This window comes from Cnephaeus nilssonii (assembly GCF_951640355.1).
Source record: "Cnephaeus nilssonii genome assembly, chromosome: 2".
NCBI lineage: Eukaryota > Metazoa > Chordata > Mammalia > Chiroptera > Vespertilionidae > Cnephaeus > Cnephaeus nilssonii.
The window spans coordinates 43020829-43044334 of NC_137073.1; the positions used below are offsets into that span (position 1 = coordinate 43020829).

A 23506-nucleotide genomic window follows, 5' to 3' on the forward strand; every position below is an offset into this window, starting at 1 on the left:
GCTGGGTGGCGGGGCCAGCCCTGTAAGAGGCCGTCTGCCTACCTGATCACCCCTAACCACTTGCCTGCCTACCTGATCACCCCTAATTGCTTGCTGGGGGGTGGGGCCAACCCTGCGAGGGGCTGTCTGCCTACTGATCACCCCTAACCACTGGCCTGCCTACCTGATTGCCCCTAACCACTTGCCTGCCTACCTGATCACCCCTAACCACTCTGCCTGCCTACCTGATCATCCCTAACCACTTGCTTGGGGGCAGACCCAGCCCTGCGAGGGGCTGTCTGCCTACCTGATTGCCCCTAATCACTTGCCTGCTTACCTGATCACCCCTAACCGCTCTGCCTGCCTGCCCCTAACTGCTTGCTTGGGGGTGGGGCCAGCCCTGCCAGGAACTGTGTTGGTTCTGGTCTCTGGTCCTTCCAGTTGTTACACTTAATGGTGGCTGGCCTTTTATTATATAGGATTATTATTTTTTTAGAGGTTATTAGATGTGTTTAGATGTATCAGAAAAGGGAATATCTGCTATTCAGAAGATTTGTTGAATTTTTTCCTTGAAGTACTTAAGACTAGAAAAACTGAATTCCTTTGCCAGTGAAAAAATGTCCAGGCTAAGAAAAAAATCTTATAAGAGCTTATCTGGGGCGTCACGCGCCCGCCCGTCCGCTCCCTCCTGCCCCGCGAGCACCTGCTCCATCCACTGCGCCCCCGGCTCCCCGCGCGGCCATGGAGCGTATCGAGGGGGTAACCGTGGGCCGTTGCGCAGCCTCGCCCTACATGCAGCCGCTCACGGTGCGCTACCGCCAGAATGGCACCCAGAAGTCGTGGGACTTCATGAAGACGCACGACAGTGTGACCGTTCTCCTGTTCAACTCTTCCCGGAGGAGCCTGGTGCTGGTGAAGCAGTTTCGGCCAGCGGTGTACATGAGCGAGGTGGAGCGCCGCTTCCCCGGGTTCCTGGCGACTGCGGACGCCGACAGGCCTCGGGTGCTGCCGGGGACACTGCCAGGCTCAGCGGGGGTGATGTATGAGCTGTGCGCGGGCATCATGGACCAGCCCGGGCTGTCGCTGGAGGAGGTGGCATGCAAGGAGGCCTGGGAGGAGTGTGGCTACCTCCTGTCCCCAGGCGAGCTGCTCCGCGTCGCCACCTACAAGGCTGGCGTGGGACTGACCGGCTCCAGCCAGACCATGTTCTATGCGGAGGTGACAGATGCCCAGAAAGGTGGCCCGGGCAGGGGCCTGGCTGAGGAGGGCGAGCTCATTGAGGTTGTGCACCTGCCCCTGGGGGGCGCCCAGGCCTTCTCGGACAACCCGAGCATCCCCAAGACCCTCAGCGTCATCTTTGCTATCTCCTGGTTCCTCCATTGTGTGGGCCCTGGCCTGGGTCTCCAGTGACACTCGAGAGGGTCTGGATCCAGGCCCGGCATGGCCCCTACCCTACAGCCCCAATAAAGGCTCATGTCGCTTAAAAAAAAAAAAGTTTATCTGAGCCAAGCTGATAATTACTGGGAAGCAAAATCTCAATGGATTGAGAAAATGCTCCAAAGAATGGCAGTTTTGCAGCTTACAAGTGATATTGGTGCTCATCATCCTAGGAACACACTTTGACTGAACCATTCCATATGCACATGGAAACAGATTGTGCTAGGAGAACAGAAGATGGTCCGATTACTCGAAAAATCGGATGAGATTTAGGAGCTCTGTGTTAGGAACTAGGGGCAAAGACCAAATAATTATTTCCCATTGTACCACACCTTTCACAATAAAAAAAAAAAATGTGCATAGAAGGGTTACTGCTTGTCCCACCATGCATACTGAAACACAGTGCACAGGACTGGCCTTTTTAGTCAATTGGCCACAAAAGTGGCCAAATAACTATAGTCTTTGTTCTAGCTAAGTCTTCTCATCTCTTTTCAATTCTACATTTACTACAGGGTGAAAATGAGTTCATTTTTTCCCCCCTTTGTATCTGTCATAGCTCTTAACACATTGCTTTGCATAGAGCATAGTCCCTAAAGATTTTGAGTGGAGTTTGTTTAAAATAAGCACCAGAGTAGCTTATTGAAGTTGTATCACTTTTTCATAGTAACTAACAAACATTAAAACAACCATGACAACAATAAAAATTGCAAAATTTGAATGCCACATATGTGCTAATAACTATGCAGGATTTTTATATATACATTCTCTCGAATTCTTACACTATTTTCAATTATATCTTACTTTCCCCATTTTATACATGAAGCCCAAACAGTTTAATTGACTTTCCCATAGCTACACAGCTAAGATTCAAATATAGGACTGTTTGTAATACACTGCTCCTCATGCCAGACACTTTTTGAAATGAAACAGAATTGGGAAATTTAGAGTAATATTTTTACTACCCTAGTTCCTGAAAAACTTCATCACCCCCACCTCATGGACTTTCCCTTTATATTTCTACATCTGGCTTATTTTAATCCACTATAATTTGATGATAAAGAAAAATAACATTAAGTTTGTGTTATATATTACATGGGAAACCTTACATTAATTAATTATTTTGCCTTAAAATTTAAGAAGCAAAGGACATTTTCCCCACCTGTGCAGCTTTGTATTTGAATACAAAAAGACAAAATACAGAAGTGAATGTATGTATGTTATGATTTTATTTCTAAAACTTTTTTCTTATTTAGAGCAACCAGTACCTTCTAGGTACTTTTTTTGCAGAACAACAATTACACTTTATAATAAAAATCATTAACCATTGCAACATATTTTTATTCCTATCCTCTATCTAGGTGACAGCATTTACCCTGTGTCATTTGTTGTTCAGGAGTGCCAGAATTTTAACAGCAGACATTCTATTGATTGAAGATGATAGCTATTTGGATAAAAGGTACAGGCAAACCATTACTAATGAGTGTGGTACAGTGATATTGACAAAGTTTCAGTCTGCATCCTGACTTGCATACAGATGTAGGAAAATCACATAGTCTGGTAAATTCTAATGTTTCAAACTAAATCCTTTTCTAAGTTATTTGTTTTGCATAGATCTGATTGGAATTAAATAGGTTTTCCTACTCAACTGAGAAATCAATATTCAGAACTGATCTGAGGTCAAATTTGGCTCCCAGTTTAATCCCAGGATTAAATAAAACATCTCAGATATTTATTTTTTTATTGTCCTTTAAAAATTCTACACAGAAATAATATTTATAAGCCTATGTTTTCCTCATATAATTAAAAGGTACTTTAAAGTGGCATCAGCTTAACAAAAATATGGATTTTTTGTGGAGTTAAAGAATATTAAAAATGTTTCATTATTCAGCTTACTCAGCCATTATTTTGGCAGGAGTTCAACCTGACCAGCTTAATAGTTCCTCTGTAGAATCCATCATCTGGCAAATAACCTTAACTATCTCACAAGGTGAGCATGACAGAGTGTGAAGTAAAAAGAAAAGAAAGGGATTATGGAAGATCCTATTTACTGTTCCAAAAAAATGGACTCCTTTTTGAAAGAGAATTATAATCCCAACCTTTCTATGTAACTTGCTGTGCCCACTGTGAAATACATCCCATGCACAGTGGACTTTGGCCAATGGAATGTGATCCAAGCACCACATCCAAGCAGAAATCTTCAACAGCCATTGTGTCTGTTTTCCTCATTTCTCTTATTTTTCCCCGTCATGAGAATTATATGTCTCAGGTAGATGTCTCACCTTCAGCCTGGATTTTTGAATGAAAGGACATGTGGAGCAGAAACCCCCAACTGCCAACATGCAATATCAGTGAGAAATAAATCTTTGTTGTTGTAAGATATTGAAATTTATTGGTTGCTAATTACCTTAACACATCTTACTAATACAAAATGTCGTGCATAGTTTTAACTCCAGGAAATATGAATGGAGTAGGATTATTTCAGTAATAAAGACAAGAGAACAATAAACTTTTGGGGTTTAGAATAAAAAAGTGGGATTAATCTCATTTTTAGAATTGTACTTTAAATATGGACATAAGATTATAAGTACTACTTTCAATTTATGAATGTATAGAAATAATGGCTGTTTTAGAACTTCATTATGTTGTGATATGAACAATGAATAGTTGCTTTTTCGACAATAATTGTTTTTCACTCCAAAAGGCAAACATTTTCAAGTTTAATCCCATTCCAATCAAATCTAAGGAACCGTCAAAGATTTTTATTGAAACAAAATAGAATTTTATTGTTTTGACTACTTTAAAGATAAATACAACTTCAACTGTAGTTTGGAAATATTTTCTTATGCTTCATTGTAATAGTATTTGTGTTTCATAAGGTTAATTTGCCTATAACAATTATCTGATTTAGTATACTGAATTTAGCTTAGCAAATGCAAGCAATGGAGGTTTAAAACAGCTGTAGAACTATGAATATTTTGCAATTATTGGGACAGCTATTCATAATCTAATAGCTATAAAAGTAATATTTTATATAATTAAAAATTAAATACAAGTTATACCAAGAATGGAATATGAAAAGTAAAAACTTACCTCAATTTCATCCTATAATCTTACTTCATGGAGCTAATAACTGTTAAACATTTTTTTTATTTTTAGTTCAAGTTGTTAGGCCCCCTGCCCATTATTCTGAATGTCATGTTTGGACTTTAATTTTTTAATTTATCAACTTTAGAATTTATCAGATGATTTGCGATGTGGTACATTAGCAATTTAGATCACTCACACCAATGTTTCTTAAACTTTAATGTACAAAGAAATCACCTGGTGATTTAATTAAAATATGGGTTATAATTAAGAACACACAAACTTTTCATTATACTTCTTATTTGTTGGTCTGGGATACACTAACTCTCTGAATCTGTCAAAAAGATATAATTCTACAACTTCTTGTTAGTTCTCCCTTGAGTTAGTGTACTTTTCCTTGGGTCTTCTATTTCCTTTCTCTTAGATTTAATGTTTTAGTTTAATTTCTTTAATATTCCTTCAAGTAGTCTTTCTTTATCCTTTTACAGTTACTAATGTCTTTATTTTGTTTTCAAATTCAATTCTAGTATTGTGAGTGTGAGTGTAGAATTCTAAATTAAAAATCACTTGCTTTCAAAAGTTTGAAGACATTGCTCCATTTTCTAGTTTCCAGTAATACTGATGGGAAATTCAAATATTCTTTTAATGCCTTGAAGGTAAACTTATTTTTGTTTTTAGATGCTTTAATTTATTTTAATCCATTCTAGGAGTTCTGAATTTTATTAGGATGAATATAGGTTTGAGTTATTTCAAATTTTAACTGTGCATCTAAAGATCCCTTAAAATCTGAAGACTTGAATCTGGCTTTCAGTTATTAAAATTGTTTCTTATACTTCCTTTATTTCCCCTTAGTAATCCTGTACTAGTTTAGCATCTGAGTATCTGTGAGTTCAATTCTGTTAATTTACTTGTGTCTTGACAATAAGTTGTTTTCTCTTTGGTGTGTATGTGTATTCAGCATTTTCTTGTTTCTATGGTGGGCACAATGTTCTTTCTAGCTCTCTAAATCCTAAACAGAAGGGAAACTTTCAGAAATAATCTCTTTAGATCTCTCTTAGCATGAAACTAGAATTTTTTTTTAAAAAAATCTTCTTTTGCTCTTGACAATGTTGATATTTGGCTCAGAGTTCTGTTTTTAAAACTTGAAAACTGAATGTTTCTTTTTCCTTTTGTTATCTATATACTAGAGGCCCGATGCACAAAATTTGTGCAAGGGGCTTGGCCCTCACAGCCTTGGCTGGTCCTCGCAGCCCCTTGCAGCCTTGGCCTACCCTTGCAGCCCTGGCTTCGTCCTGAAGGTCGTCCAGATGGTCGTTCTGTTTGGTCTAATTAGCGTATTAGCTCTTTATTATATAAGATATAAAAGCCTAAACGACTGTTACAACTGGAATGACCAGTCGCTATGATGCGCACTGACCACCAGGGAACAGATGCTCAATGCAGGAGCTGCCCCCTGGTGGTCAATGTGCTCCCACAGCCAACCTCCCCCAGCTGGCCAACCTCCCGCGGTCCCTCCCCCTTGGCTGGCAGGCCCCGATCATCTGATCAGGGCTGGGACCTGGGCTGGGATGGGGAACTGGGAGAGGGTGGCAACAGATGTGGCCTCTTTCCCAGGGGGGCCGAGGGCTGGCTCCCTCCTTGGAGCTGGTGGCCAACCTCCTGCGCCCCATCCCTCCCCTGCCCCCTGCCAGCAGGCCCTGACTGACCTACCACATGCCTGCTGTGGTGGTGGTGCAGCTGCAAGGGAAGGAGGGGGGAGGTGGGTAACCACTTGGTGGCGGTGTCAATGTCCGATATCCCTTCCTTCCACGCCTGGCCTGGCAACCATCGCCTCCTCTCGCGACCCTTTTTTCTTGTATGTACAACTGTACTCAATAAATTAATGTCAGGGAGTCAAGAAATGAAATTCTAATGCCTGCTCTGTTCCTGATGAAGCTCTTTACTTGGGGTAAGCTACTTCATTTTTTGAAGATCTGATGCCTATTAAAATAGTTTAAACTATAATTGCTACAAGAATTTTGGAGAGCAGATATAAGAGATAATGATACTAATTAAGAGGCATAAAAATGTTCATATGTTTGTCTTACACACTCTACTATTGGTATTTAATTCCACAGCTATAATTCAAAAATAATATAAAGCTATGTATGCTAAATGTACATTGAAGTAGTATACATAATAGCAAAAACATAGGCTTAATTTTAATAACATAAAAGTAAATTATGTTATATTCAACTTAATGGAAAATTATGTAGCTATTAAAATGAATAGCTATGAAAACTCTATTGAAGCATGGGCAAGAAACTATAGTCTAAAAGTAAGTTAAAGCAGCAGATTATAAATTTGTATGGAATTGGGATTACGGTTATGTATCATATTTTGTATTATGAAAAAGCATACGTGAAATTTGCAGAAGTGGAATTAGTTGTTTTGTGTTCATTTAGTGATTTATAGAATTATTTTCTTTTTGTCAAAAGATTTTTTGATGTTAATATAATCGAGAAGGGAAAAAATGGCAGTAAAGCTATAAAAAATCTGCCCTTCTGCCTTGTCTTCTGAGGCTTAATAAAATAAAACATCACGATCTCTGAGCTAGAAATAGCAATTTTTAGATGTTCCTGGATAACATAAGTCTCATGCTCCAAATACAAAAGATGATTCAAAGTGAGATTAGGTGACCAAATCTCTCTCTGCATGTGTCAGATTCAATCATCTAAAAATCATTCCTTTAGGCCTTGTGTTAATAGATTTCTACTGAAATAAAAATAGTCCTGGGAAGGGTAACTCCTTAAGGCATTATTAACTAGCATATTTGCTGAATTCAGTTGGTTGAACACATAATTCTGTGACAAAACATATGAGAGACTCTATGAAATGGAGTAGAAATGGAGAGAAGAGCAAGAAGGGGAGAGCAGAGAGGAGGGGCGGTGCTGTGTCTAGGATAACGCCCAAGGGCGGCGACCCCGATGAACAGCTTGCCTTAGGAGGAGTCTCATATTTGTGTTTTGCTTTTAAAAATACATATCAGTAACTATCTATCAATCGATTACATATCAATTATTTACTCTCTTTTCAGCAAAGCATCCCTGGCAGGTACAGCAAGGCCTTATATTTAAAAACAAGCCTAAATGTGTAATTTGAAGCAGGAAAAATACCCATTGGTGAAAAATCAAAATCCTACTTATAAAATACAATTATGTTAACCATGTGGAGCTGCAAAGATGTCACAGTTGAGCCTTAAATTTAGCTCTTTTTCAGGAAGCCCTCAAATAAATGAAGATGCAGTTTATTATATATTTCTAATCATAAAACACAAAAAGGAAGTATGCTCATTTGATTGGAATCAAAGCATGTGATTCAACTGAACAGTGAAATATTTCTTAGTAATGGGAGGGGAAGCCCACTGAACTTTTTTCTCAGTCCACTTGTCTTTTCACAGAAAGTGGATGATCAAGTGAACTGCCCCAAAGGTTGCACATTGGGAGGATTTTCCCTCACCACTGTCTTGTATGATACCCCTTCATTGAGGGTATTACACCTGCTGCCCATTTTTGACTTGTAACCACATGCCAAGCTGACCCATCTTGAACCAAGCCAGGCTTTTCTTCCTTGGTTAGCTGGTTGTAGGAGATCCTTCATGTGGTCATGGCTGTGAGCTGAGTGAGAGCTACTAGTTAAGAATGATGGCATGAAGATGTGGGCGACATACCCATACAATTTGCTTGTGACCTCTGGTTCTGCTTGTGCTGGTTCCACTTTAAGACAGATTGTTATTGGCCCACTTTTTCATGAGTTGGTGGGTCTGAAAATATCAAACTCATAATGGGCAAGTATGGCAGCAAGACCACTTAGTGCCTCATGGGCAAGCTCTTGCTCTTAGTAGTATGCCAGCAGGTTTTTTTTTCAATGGGTGCGTAATTTCAGCTACAGATAGCTTGGTAGGTTGGGTGCCCAGCGTTTTATTATATATTAAAGATTTAAGGGCCTTTCCTTCTCTGGGTCCCATGGAGACCTGCTTGGGTCTCATTCTTTTACACACAGAGCTCTGATCTTGGCAGAGCAGGTCTGCTTTGGTTAAGGGTTTAACCTTCTTTGAAATTAGGCTACTCCAACTATGAAGCCTTGGGCCTGGTCCTCAACTTTCTCTGCCCTCTGCAAAAGATTAGTGACTCTATGAACTACCAAGGAGGCCCTGTGGCTTTCACACAACTATATCAATCAGGGACTAATTGCTCTCAGCTTTTCTTATCTTTTTTCAGAATACCAATTGTTCTTAGTAGTTACCACCCAATTGCATTGTGTCATTTATAGTTACTATTTCTTTCACATTTGTCAGATGCTTAACCAGGTGTCCTCAAACTACGGCCCACAGGCCACATGCGGGTGTTTTTGCCGTTTTGTTTTTTTACTTCAAAATAAGATATGTGCAGTGTGCATAGGAATTTGTTCATATTTTTTTTTAAACTATAGTCCGGCCCTCCAACGGTCTGAGGGACAGTGAACTGGCCCCCTGTTTAAAAAGTTTGAGGACCCCTGCTTAACACAATACAGTGGCTAATATGCTTTCCTCAACTGGCATACTATCCCAACCTATGGCTCTGGAGAGTTTTAACAATTGGACTGCCACTTGAACCAGAGATTATAGTGCTCCATCTGCCACTAGCAATGAAGCTTCTTATTGCCAGTGGGTAGCAAGTGATCCAGTTCCAAAAACTTCATCTTAATGCTTCTTTCTTGGACCATTCACAGGACCAATTTTTGCAGGCATGTTCTCAGTGAAGCACACTCTGAGATGCAGTTTGGACATAGTCTCCCTCACTCTGCCCAAGATTGGCTTAGCTTTCCCCTCTCATTCTTGAATTCCTATCTTTATGATTGGACCTTCACAAATACTGCTGTGAATACATTAATCACAGAGAACTCCCAGACGACTGAGCTGAAATCCCAGGAAAATCTTTAAAGTATTATAATAAAAACTAGTTAGCTAATTAATTAAAAGAACACATTTTATCAGTGCAATGTTGACACACATATATTTTCCATATAAAGAATGCCAGAAATATTTACCTGAATATAACTGCTAAATTCATGATGATTAGAAGCCTAGAAATAGGCTCCCAGCATAAAGATTTCAGAAAGCTTTTAAAATTCATAGAAACTCGCCTATCATTATGCCCATGGGACCTTATTAGAAACTTTTTCCAGATCCAGGCAGTATGGTCAATAGTTGGGTTCTATGCATTCCTTAGGAGAATGACTGAATACTTGGGTCCTTGCGTCCCTAATTACATAGTAGAGAGAATGAGTAACTTATGTGCTTACTCATTTCCCCAGAGTAATATAGACATTAATTATGTAATGTCGATTAAGTATTTGGAGATTTTGAATGACAAATAGAAAGTATTAATAGTGAGAATTTTATTTTTATTAATTTTGTTCCATAATTCTAAGCTAAAAGTGATTTAAATATTTTCAGTAAAATTTTTTTTAAAATGTATACTTGTAGCCCTAGCTGGTTTGGCTCAGTGGCTAGAGCATCAGCCTGCGTACTGAAGGGTCTCGGGTTTGATTCCAGTCCAGGGCACGAACATCGGTTGCAGGCTCCTCCTGGCCCGGACCCTGGTTAGGGCTGGTGCAGGAGGTAACCAATCGATGTGTTTCTCTAACATCGATGTTTCTCTCTGTCTTTCCCTCTCCCTTCTACTTTCCTTAAAAATCAATGGAAAAATATGCTCTGGTGAGGATTAATAAAATAAATAAATAAATAAATAAATAAATAAATAGAACACAGAAGGCATGGTCAGAATAAAAAAAATTAAGAAAAGTATTCTTATAAAGAGTTACTTTGCTGATTAACCCCACTTATTGATTTAAGAATTCACCTCTTAAATTATTTCAAGATTAAAATGCACTAGAAATGTTAGAAATCAAAACATTCTTGAAACTGCCAAATGGATTTGGTAATAAATTAATTAAAAACAGGTTATTAAGAGTTTAAAAAAATGTGGTTTATAGATACTTTTCTGCAATGGTAAGGCTAGTGAATTTAGAAAAAAATTCAGAATCAATTGTGAAAATATAACAACAGATAAGCCAAACAGAAATATTGATGTCCAAATAATTTGATGGAGGCAAGTTTTCCTTGGGTAATTAATACTAGAGCCTTTATGTGGAAATTTCTTCCATTCGTGGCTCAGTAGTAATCTTTCCATAATATCTTCTATAATTGTTATTCTATATTCTTTTATTTTATTTTTCCATGTGATAATTATTTTTATGTCTTACTCTATAAAATATTTGGAGTTTATTTAGAAAGGCATACCATTAATCTCAGGAATGGAGTGAACTATCAGGTATCAAGAAACAGGTGAGAAATTTTGTGAGGGAACTCCAACTTACTGGTTCTTCCTTCTGTCAAAATCTATGGAGGACCTGAGATTTTGCTCTACTTGCAAGCTAACAAGGTAATATCATAGAAAATGGCAAAACCCATGAAACTCCTAGGTGAGAGGCAGCTAAACAGGAACTTCCAATGAATGAGCAATGATTAAAGGTAGGCATGGGTGACAAAGGAGGAATGTTGTTAGAAGGGTTAGGAGAGGGAAGAGTGGAGAGGTAAATGGTTCCATGCAGAGGACAGCAAAAGTATGGAAACACCTGAGAACCTTGGAATGTTCAACTTGTACCGTCTTTCAGATTTTGACAGCCTTGGTATGAACCTGTCAGAAGCAAGACCTTAAAAGGCAGCACTTGGCAGCAAGCAGTGCTGAGCACTTGATGTTGTAATGCAGTTTGATCTATGTTCTGATTTAATGCAAGGTTTTGGCTGACAACCAGTGGGAAATTTCTGTTTCCTTGTCTAAGAATATTTGTTACTGGCCTGTGACTGCAGCTTGGAGGTTAGTTTATTTTTAAAGTTGACTGCAACACTTCAATAGCTATCCTATTATACAGAAACACACTTGAGGGCAAAAAATAATAATGGTAACCACTCTGAATCAATCTCTCTTCTCTTCTCCAGAGATCTCTGTTTTTGTGTTACACAAAATTTTAATAACAAATAAATCATAATTCTGCTAAATGTCAGTGTTTACAGCATTCCATGTCTACCATCTGTACTTTCATTTTCCTGGGAGATGTAGTCCCCATCCATAGCTGTGTGCAACCTTCTATATGCTCATGACTCCTAGCTCCATATATTTACATTCTTAACCGCCTTGTCAACAACACAGGCACTTAGCATTCTAAATATCCAAAACTGGATTATTCATCACAAAACATTCTCCTCTATCTATATTTCTTATGTATGTATGTTACTGTTACCCATAGTCTTTCATCCATGTGTATTTCACCTCCTAAATATTTAAAAAAAAATCAAACTCTCTATGTCAACTGCACTGCCTTGAATGGTGTTATTTTCTTACCTATATCATTATATAGAGAAATAAAAACAACAATAACACAATAAAGAAATGAATGTAGTAGAACCCAGAAAGAGGAGATGTAGTTGGAGGACGGGCAGGCCAGGGAGTCAGCTGCAGGGGTGAAGAAGCGGAGAAGAGGCAGGACCTGGTGGTGTTTTGAGGCCTCAGCTTGGTGTTTCCAAAGGACTTTCCAGCCACATAGACCGTAGCATTGTGAGACCAAGTCCCATTTCAGCCTGGTGTAGGGATTTAGAGTGGGACAGTGTCACCATCGTCGGAGATACGCAGGATTATTGTGTTGTTGTGTGATGCTGTTTGGGAGAATGGAAGAAATAGCAGTTTGGAGACAACACCTAGATTTTCCACTACCTGCCTTTCTGAGAGAAAAATAACGATGCAGAGGATAAGGACAGTGCATACTATAACAGTGCTTTTGCTGTATTTGATGACTCTGCCTCAGATGCCATAGCATTCCATGTTATTGCTTCATCTGAAATGCCCAACACACACTCCCTTACTGACACGGCTAGAGACAGCTGTGAGGATACTTCCCAAGGCCTGCACTGTGCTCCCACCACTCAGGGAGCTCTCCTAGTCACAAATGTTCTTCCACCTCAGGCAACGTTCTGTGTGTCTTCTCTACCCTCCCCCACTCCCAGCACTACCAACACAGTGTCCTCCTCCAGGGTAGAGTATTCCTTACCAACATTTAAAATTTTATCGACTTTGAGGATAGGCAAGCACACAATAACATGAGAATGTCTGTGTCTTTGTCATTAGCAGAAATAACATGTGTTCATACCATATTCCCGTTGTTACAGATGTTACAAAACATCATTTATGCTCATCAGTGCTTTTGATAAGTATATTTCAAAGTTATTGGTTTCCTTTGTTATCCTGTGTATTTTATTTATGTTTTGTGAAAAATTATTTTGAGATGAGGGTCATAGGTTTCATCGTACCACCAGAAGTATCTATGGCACAAAGAACTAATAATTATTTCTGTTTCAAACTCAGTTGGTTTATATGAAAATGACCTGAGTAAATAATTTTCTTTTCTAATATAGTCCCCTCCCTAGGCGATGTCATCAATTCTCCTGGCAGGTTGTTAATTACCAACACATTCTGGTGACTCCTTACAAGGCCAGGCCACTTCCCTGACTTAGAAGTTAGATATTTTATTGCTTATTTGACATCTTTACCTGATACCTCGGAGTCATCTCAAACTTAACATATCCAAGATTAAATCCCTTAAAAATATCCCAATTTTATTCCTGCCCTGTCTTACCCATTGAACAACATTTGGCCTGATGCTCAAACTGGCAATCTAGTAGTAGTCATCTTTACTCCCCCCTTTTCTAATATCCAGACATCAAAGTCATAAGGTCCTATCTGTTCTGCCCTCAACTTGAATGTGCCCACTTCTCTCTGTCTCCATAGTTCCCATCCTGATCCAAGCCACTGTCATGCTTTTAGACTAGATTATTGTATAGCTTCTATATGGGTTTCCCTAGTTGCACTTACGCTATTCCAATCTATTCCTCACATACCAGACTGAGTTCAAACACATTGGATCATGTCATTACCTTCTGAAAACCCTTCAGTGACATCTCATTGCATTTAGAACAAAATCTAAATCCCTTTGGTGCCTTTGAGTAATTCTTTCCCTGCTTGTCTATCTACCCTTCTTTTGTAGCATTCCACTCCTAAATCAATATATTCCATCCATACCAGATTTTTGCAATTATTTTAATTCACAGTGCTAGATAGCTTTCATTTGCCTCTATTATCCCTCTCTCCTTCTTTCTCCAACTTGCTCTGTGCCCAGGAGGCTGGCTTCTAAAAACTTCATTAATGGTTTCCTTTCCTTCTGGGTCCTTGGGTTAAATAATAGGATGCCTTACCAGGAGATCTGAAGGAGAAGTTACTTCTTTCCTGGCTTCCTCCCTGTGCAGTCACCTCTCCTTTAGTAGTTGGTCAAGGCCTCTCACAGCAGCCTGATCTACTGCCCCCCTCCTTCTGAGTTCTGGTTACCACTGACCTCTCTCATCTTTTTGGCTTAGGAGTGCTAATGGCTCTTCTACTGTTAACACATCATGCTGTGTTTCCTGCTCATAACTTTGTAAATAGTTCCTTCGTTAATTCCTCCTCTAATTTTCCTTACTTGAGTTGCCTCTTGTTACTGCTGGGAACTTGGCTCTCTAAATGTTTTCTTATCTCAAGGCCTTTTCATATCCTTTTTTTTAAAGCATGGAAAGTGCTTTACCACATTCTTCACATGGCTAGCACCTATTCTTTAAGTATCAGTCAAAATATCTTCTTCCCAGGTGTTCTTAACCAACCTAGATACAGTGGGACCTTACTGCAGTTTGTGTGGCAGCACACTATTTTCATTAATAATATAACAATGATGATAATAATGACAATGTCTAAAACATATTGGAAGTTTACTCTGTGCCAAGAATTGCCCTAAATACTTTATGTACGTCAACTTCTTTAATCATCACAAAAAGGATATAGTGTGCGTGTGATTATAATTATTTTTCCCATTTTACTTATGAGAACTCTGAGATGCACATGAAGTACTTTATCCAAGGTCACATGCTAGTAAGTGGCTTAAGTTGGAGCCTGATATACAGATACATTGTGCTTATGTGAATAACAAACTTTAGCCTATATTTTGTAGTATTAATCAAAGAAAATATGTACTTGAACAGTTTCCTTTAAATATGAATACAAATCTTATAAGTAACTTAGGATACAATATAGTGTTAACTAATATTTTATATGTCAAAGGAGATAATTGGTTTATTTAATGCCAGACTCTCATTTTATGACTCAGTTTTTTTTAATGATCAATAAACTGTAGAGCATTGCATTTTTCCAAATAAGACTTCCTTCTAAATTAACAGTGTAACCCAATCTAAAATTCTATTCCATTCCTCCTAGCTTTCCCTTTTTACAAAGATATGGATTAAAGGGCCATGAGCCCTTTTTATGTTAGTCTATAGAACATGTTGGGTAAAGCATTAAATCCTCATTGAAAGAATCTGCCATCCATAAGTTTCTTTGCTTTAAATAGAATTTATTGGGGTTACATTGATTAATAAAATTATGTAGATTTAAGGTATACAATTATGTGTCCACAACCACAAATAATGTCTCTCTCCATCACCATTTACCCTTTACCCTCTCCTGCCTCCCCTCACCCCATTTCCTTCTGGTAATGACCATACTATTGTCTATGAGTTTGTTTTTTTCTTAATCCCTTCACCTTTTTCACTCAACTCTCCCATTCCTCCCCCCTGATAGCTATGAGTCTGTTTCTGTTTTGCTTGATAGTTTATTTTGTTTAATACATTTCCATAAACGTGCAGAGAATACTCCATTTTCACATGTGTAGAACAAAGACCTGTCATTTATGTGATGATTAAATTAATAGAGCTACTCTATTTCATGATTTCTAACACAACATTCTAGGCACAAAAAGTGTATATGTTTGCCATTGCACATTTACTCATTTACCAAAGTGTATTCAGCACAATCCTTATATCACAGAATGGATGCTCACTGCAGTGGTTTTCTGACCTAAAAGATGTGAAACTCTGCAGAGTCTATTGCCTTTTAAACTCATTAAATGCTCGAGCATGCCAAACATTCTGAGAAGACCTAAAGAAAAAATATCTGTTTATCTAGTGCTTTCAAACTTATTTGAGCAAGATCCATTTTTCTCTAGACCATTTAACATATCACAGAAAAAATTCATAGAACACATCTGGGGAAATATTGCTATAAGACTTTTAAAAGTCTGTATTTATATATTGGCATGAGTGAAATATTGTTTTCTAAATATGAGAACAGAAGTTTGTCTTAAAATAACCAATGGAGCCCTGGCTGGTGTGGCTCAATTGGTTGAGCATTGTCCCATGCATTGAAGGGTTGCTGGTTTGATTTCCTGTCCGGGCACATGTCTGTGTTGCAATCAGGGTGCATGCAGGTGGGGGAGGCAACCCATTGATGTTTCTCTCACATTGATGTTTCTGTCTCTCTCCCTCCCCGCTCCTTTCATCTCTCTCTAAAATAAATCAGTAAAAACATTAAAATAAAAGGAAAAGCCTGAGGAATTTACTACTGTAGGAGGAGAAGTAAATTATTTACCTAGATCTTTTATTATTCTTACTGTTCATATCCTCCCTGTAGTAGCCATGAACTCTGGCTTCTATGAAACATGGCAGTTGCCCATAATACATTTCATATACTTAGGAGTTTTCTCCCATATAAAATGTGAAAGTAGATTGCTTACAGGTAGTAAAGATGACAGTACCATTTCTATGTATTATGAGCTACGAAATTCTGTTTGAAATTGTTGACAAAAGTAATCTCTGCTGACAAAGTATTTTGGTTTTGTTTATCATTTGGAATAATTTTAAGGGAAAGGAAAACAAAGAGAGAGCTGTCACTCTGAGTCAGAGAACACCTTAAGAGTAAAACATCATGCCAATTATTGGATTAAGAATTAAAATTTTTTTTTTAAAATACAGTATCAGAAGAATCATTGTTTCTTTCCATGTAACTGGATGGTGATAACTTCTAAAGCTCACCTTTCTGGCCAGTTACTTTTGCCCTTAATTTTAGCTTCTGTACTTTGTATTTCATTCCCTTAAACCCAATAGTTTCAGTGATCATTGCAGTATTTTCACATTCACTCTCTAAATCTATACCTCCCTCCTCAAGTAAATATTTCCCCAAACTGTTATATGCGGGGTTGTGTGAAGGACAGTCTTTCTGATCATAGACAGGCAGAGGTTTGTCCTTGGGCCTCTAGTATTTTTCTCTCTCTTGTTTAGTCTCAATAGCTGCAACTGTGTCTGACAGATCTTATTTTTAGAAAGTATGAATCGAGAGACTACACTTCTGTCTGTGCTTTCTATTGATAAGACTGTCAACCTCTGCATGACTTCTGCCACCCATGAAAAGCCTATTTATAGTAAGCAGGTGACTTGCGTTTGGATTATTTAACTGAATGTCATAACTTCTTGATTTGCATAAAGGTACATTGTGGACATTTAGTTATTAGAAGAAAAGTGGAAGCCTTCTGTTGTGAGTCCCAGGACCTGTCCAGTTAACATGAAATTGTTCTGCCTGCATGGAGGCAGCTTCACTTTCTGGGTAGGAGAGAGGACATCACCATTGAGTTCCAAAGTAACCAACAGCGGAAGTTGCTTAGCATGACCTCATAGGAGGGATGAGATCTTGATTAAAGTGTTTGGAATGATGCGGAAGGGAGGTGTTTATTCTTCTGTGTTTCAAGGGGCTTCTGGCACGGAATTAAACTGTTATCCTAATGGAGAGAAAAGTTGCTAAGAATTCATCAGATGGAAAATCATAATTGTGTTTATTAAACAATATGTTCAAATAAATGTATTTTAAGTCTTGGATAAATTATAAAATTGCCATCTGGGCATAATCTCTCAAGAAGCAAAATTAACTGTCAAGTTCACTTTTATAAATGAGTTTTATTACTGTGACATTCAAACTGTTCCAAAGTCATTTTGTTGTGGAATAACATAGCCTTTTGGTGAAAGCAGATAGGGTTTTTTTTTTTGAATTCTGAAAGTAGAGGTGAATCAAAAACAGTGTCCAATTCATACATCAGCACTTCCTCCCTGCCAACCTCTGCATCCATCAATTATTTCTCTGTTGAATCCACACACACCTGTCTGGAGGGTAATCAGTTCTCCTTCCAGTTTCCCTAATCAACCCATGGGGTCACTATTAGTGACAATGTATTTTCTAATAAAAATGTAAGGAGAGAGATGGCTAGAGGAGTATATATCACTCAACCCACAGTAACTACTGAAAAGAACATATTGCTCTTCTCCACCCTTTCATCTCTTGCCTGTTTTTTGTTATTGTTAATCCTCACCCAAGGATATTTTTTCCATTGATTTTTAGAGAGAGTGGAGGGGAGGGGAAGGGAGAGAGAGAGAGAGGAGAGAGAGAGAGAGAGAGAGAGAGAGAGAGAGAGAGAGAGAGAGATATCCATGTGAGAAAGACACATCAATTGGTTGCCTCCCTTAGGCAGTCGGACCAGGATAGGGCCGGGAGATGGAACCTGCAACCAAGGTACGTGCCCTTGACCAGAATCAAACCTGGGACCCTTCAGTTCGAGGGCTGAAGCTCTATCCACTGAGCCAAACCAGCTAGGGAAGTCTTTATCTCTTTCTTTCTCACATACAGTACCCATTTTGGCTTGCTCCTTATCTTTAATATTTTTCTTCCACACTTTCAAAACCTTTTCTCCTTCATGAATAATAGATGTTCATCTCTGTCCTAACTCATAACTCCAATTTTATTTCCCTAATTTCCTTCACAGCATTCAGCCAAACAGAGAGATTTCCCACCTATAGAAGCCACACTCCTTAAAAATGAAAGCCAAAAATAGAAATACTAAAGTTATTCTCAAATAAAGTTAATCTTGAGGTGGTACTACTCACATGGCACAGCATATCCTAGTATACTCCGATCCTCAGAAGTTTATTTCTGTGTATTCTAATTAAACCCAAATATAAGTTCACTGTTATATGTATCTGGCAGTGGTTAAAAGTTCATGGGGCCATAGCTTTGGGTCTCTAGATAGCAGTAATTTAGGAAGGAAGACCAATGATCATTGAAAAATCAATTAGCTTTTAACATTAACTTAACCTAATTTTTATTTCGGTGTATCTGAAGGTTAGAAGAGCAGAACACTTTAGATTCTTGTATGGGGGGAAAACTCTAAGTTGCATATACAATTAGTGTTATTACTACATGAATGAGCTGGAATAGCTCAAAAACAATCATAAGCCACAATTAGCTTATTATTTCAAGGTAATAACTGAGGACATTATGAAAATACTAAGGAAGAGTTAGACTCACACCTGGTAATGTTATCCCATTGGCACCTACAGCGTACTAAACAGATGCTTGTATGCTATGGAGTAGTGCCAACAATGGAACTGCAGCCCTGCAGAGACAGTTCATCTGGGAAGAGATGTTCATTTACTTCAGTTAATAATGAGCCCTTAGCAGAGATGAAGTTGAATAGTTGAATATTTTTTAAAAGAAATTATTATGTAAGTTTTGATAATATTCCTATTTTGGAAATAGGATGTAACTGTATAGCTGATTCAGGGAAAGGGATTACTTTGATTTCTAGAAAATAGCTATGGAATGACAATAGATTTTGAAGTCACTTGCTATTTCAGCATGGCCTTTCTGTCACTGGAATGAATTAAATTTAATGAACTCTGTCAGTTAACTCCCTTTTGCTTTTATATTTGTTTAATGTTTGTGCCAATTGCAAGTATATTGAAATTGAGACAGTTTATAATGGTATATGTATAGTCTAGATTCTGAATTATAACTAGCAAATTCAACATGTGTTCAGGTCAGTAAGTATTCATGAGTTTAACCAAGGCTTATTGTCTCCTATGGATCAAGCACAGTGCTAGGCACTGAAAACATAACAGTAAATAAAACTAATGTATTGCCTACCTTTATGAAGCTTGCATGTTAAACATGGAGAAAATAATGTGAAACAACTTCAGGTAGGAGCAAGTGATATGAAGGAAGTATAACAGAAAAAGAGGATAAAGGATAAAAGGTCTGTGATTTTAGGGAGGATGGAAAGTGATTGCTTCTCTGAACAGAGATCTAAATAGGAACTGTAGGGGGCAAACCATATGTTTATCTGGGGAAGACCATTCCAGGCAGAGAGAATAGCAAGTCACAGGGCTCTGTGCAAATGTGCTTGTTGGGTAGGGTCTTAGAATAGGCAGTGATCAGAGTATGGTAAGCAACAGAAAGAGTTATCAGAGAAAATGTCAGAAGGCACCCAGGGACTAGTTTACATATAGTTTTGTGGGCCAAGGTTAAGAGTTTGGATTTTAAGTGTGAAGGGAAGCTGTTGGAAGATTGTATGCATAGGAATCATATGATCTTATGTAATTTAAATGATTATTTAATCAGAATGATTGTTGAGTTTTGGCTTCTGTGTTGATATATAGGCTGAAAGAGAGTAAGAGTCTACTCAGTAGTCCCTGTGAGAATTTATAGGGACTTGGGGGTGGGGTGGTATTAGTGAAGATGTTAAATTGATTAGAATCTGTATACATCTTGAAGAAAATTATGACAGGATTTGCTATTGGATTGTATGTCGGTGAACAAGGAAGAGAGAAGTTAAGGATAACTCCAGGGTTTTTGACCTGGGCAAAGCAAAGTTTGTTTCTACTGGATAAAACTTGAGACTGACAGAGCTAATATCTGTGAAGCAGTAAAAAGAAATGAAAACAGCAGATTTGGGAGTCATAGTTTATTGCAACACAGCTGGATCTGTGACCCCACATGCGGGTTTCGGGCTTGGTCTACGGTCCAGATGTGGAAGGCGGCTCTGTGTGATCTGTGCTCAAAGAGGGCACGGCACAGCTCTTCATGTGGGATTTCTGAATGCCATAGCAAATTGGCATATTTTGTAACACAAATTGATTAAATACATCCTGATTATTTAAAGAAGGGACCAACTGCTGTGCTCTTTTATAACTATGCAAAAAAAAATGTTGTTTTGTTCTTCAACTTCTCTTTAAAAAGCTGGTAATAAAGCATTCGTTCTTTCTCTGAGTTAGTGGCTTAGAAATAGGATGGAGGCGTAACCACTAAGTGTTTCATTATACAGTTGAGGAAATTGTCTATTCCTAATAACACTTCTTTTTGAAAGGGAATTTGAAAAAATTCTTAGTACCAAATGAAGTGTCTTAGATTCAACTAGAGTTGGAAATAGATGGCTATTATATCCAGTTTAATATGTTTTTATATTGCAATCATTTATTCAGCCCTGAGAGCAACCATAAAATTATCCTCAGTGAAGCAGTGTTGTACCCACTGTGATATTTAACCATCAAAGGTGCTCATGGAGAAGCATCCTCCTAATGTAGAAGAATAATCGCTTTATGAGTTTCTCTAGTGGAAAATTTCTCAATCTCTGGCCTCCAGTGGCCTATGAACCCCTGAAATTGTATGTATAGTTGTGTATGTGTGCATATTTTCAGGAAAGAAAAACTAAAACTTTTATAACTTCCCAATTCCTTGATCTCTTTAAAAGTGTTAAAAAGTATTACATATTTGAAACTAAGAATTGATTTCCTTTGGATCTACATACTAGAAATATTATTTTTGAGAGAAAGCTACCAAACTGCCTAGTAACATAATAGATGTTCAGTAGGGGTCAGCTCAAGTTCCACTGGCAGAGCTGAGACAAAAGTTGCTAAAGATTATTTTTAAAGATTATTCTTAAAAGGAGGAGATAATCAATACATTGAAAATTAAGAGGAAAGAAATGGAGTTTTGAATAGATGAAGGAAGAAAGAAAGCTAAAAGGTGTACCTAGTGAAGGAAGTATAACTTCCACAAGTATCCCTCTGTGGAACCCAGGCTGATGCCTGTTTTTATGCTATTCTCCTGATAGACTATAGCTCAGGACAAAGAGATTAACCAAAGAACTTGTATGCATAGCCCCATGGAAGCAGACTGTAGAGTGGGAAAGGCCTGGTGGAGGGGTGGGGAGAGGATGGGGGACATTTATTATATGGCCAATAATAAAAAACCATCATTTTAAAAGAACTCTTGCAAATTAAAGAGAAAACAAGAGAGTGACCTAGTAGAAAAATTAGCAAATACTTGAACAACCAAAACATGGCAAATTAAGATAAAAAATGTGTCCCAGCTCAGTTATCAAAAAAATGCCAATTTAACCACAACACCATACCACAGTAGACCTATCAGAATGGCTAAACGAAAAAAAAGACAGATACCAGGTGTTGCTAAGTAAGTGAAGCATCTGGAACACTAAAATATTTGAACTGAGGGTGAAAATTGGTACAACCTATTTGTAAACCTGACAGCCCTCCATCTCCTCATGTTTTGAGTCTATATATTTAACCACTTGTAGATTGAGAATATTGAAAAAAATTCCCCAAATATTCCAAAAAGCAAAACTTTAATTTGCTATGCACACCACACTAAATCTACATAGACGAAGTGATGTATAAGCATACCCTGCTGTAGCCCGTATGTACACATAGGTTATGTACAAATACTATATGCCATTTTATATAAGGGACTTGAGCACCCGTGAATTTTGGTGTCCATGTGTGTCCTGGAAACAGTCCCCCTCTGCTACTGAGGGAGGATCAAACACTATGACCCAACAATTCCACTCTTTGACAAACAACCAATAGAAGTGAATACTTATTTTCACCAAAAGATATATGAGTGTTCATCAAAGCACAGTTTGTAATAGTCACAAATTTGAAGCTACCTAAATTTTCATCAATGGGTATAGTGAATAAATAAATCCTGGTATATTTACACACATGAACACTATTGTGTTAAATGAGAATGAATGATCTATAATAACAATGATACAGGAGAATCTCATACATATAATATTGAATGTAAGAAATAAGACACAAAAAGTATATATCACATGATTCTATTTATAAAGAATACAAATACAACAAATTAGTCTATGGTGATAGAAGTCAGAATAGTGGAGCCCTAGCCAGCTTGGCTCAGTGGATAGAGTGCTGGCTCATGGACTGAAGGGTCCCGGATTTGATTCTGTTCAAGGGCACATACCTTGGTTGCAGGCTCTGTTTGCAGGAGGCAACCAATCAATGTGTCTCTCTCACATTGATGTTACTCTCTCTCTGTCTCTCCCCCTCCCTCCCACTCTCTCTAAAAAATCAATGGAAAAATATCCTCTGGTGAGGATTAACAGCAACAACAACAAATAGTAGTGAGCTCAGAAGTAGTGACTGGAAGGGGGCAGAAGGGTATGTACCTTTTGAGTGCTGGTCGTAATCTGTTTCTCGATTTGGGCATTGGTAATATAAATATATGCCATTTGTGAAAGTCCGTAGTATACTTTGTGTACTTTAAAAATATGTATATTATACTTTAGTAAAAAAGTAACAAATCATTTTAAAATTGTCTGGAAATAAAACTAATAATTTTAAAACCTGATAATTTAAAAAGGTAAATGCTTTGCTAGATGTCAGTACTTTATTGTTAGTGAAGAAGGGCTGCAGCACAGGGAAAAGTATGAATGTGCTTTATTATGACCTTGTTTGCACAGTGGAATAAGAGGCCACAATATGTCACATGGGAATTTTCCTGGGAGAGACTTCTGCAATGATGTGTACTTCTGCAAACATACCATTTGCTGAAATAAACACTTCAACTGCTCGGAGGATTTGGAGAAACTGTTCATTAAACTGCAAGGGAATGACACAAGAATCCATTGAACAGAAAATAAATAGCCTGCTCTGTAGCTTTTCTCTCTGATAGATAAGTTGGAGATTAATGAGAATAGATTGGTGAAAATTGCTCTGTTCTTCCCAACTCAAACCAAATATAAACAAACTAATTGAAAAACATATCATATCTGATGTTTTCCAGAGACATTTTTTTTTTCTAGGAAGAAAGTAAGTTTAGATGTCTTTTAAAATATAGACTATATTGAACATAGTTAGAAAAACTACTTG

At 38.0% G+C, this 23506-nt stretch overlaps 1 protein-coding gene across 1 annotated transcript; it reads left to right on the forward strand.

Annotated features, from left to right (window-relative positions):
• Positions 1-720: 720 nt before the first annotated feature.
• LOC307113960 (uridine diphosphate glucose pyrophosphatase NUDT14-like) lies at positions 721-1389 on the forward strand (the record flags this gene model as incomplete). The annotated part of the gene is made up of 1 exon (XM_079796016.1): positions 721-1389. The coding sequence occupies one exon, from the start codon at positions 721-723 to the stop codon at positions 1387-1389; it is 669 nt and encodes a 222-aa protein (XP_079652142.1).
• Between the last annotated feature and the right edge of the window lie 22117 nt (positions 1390-23506).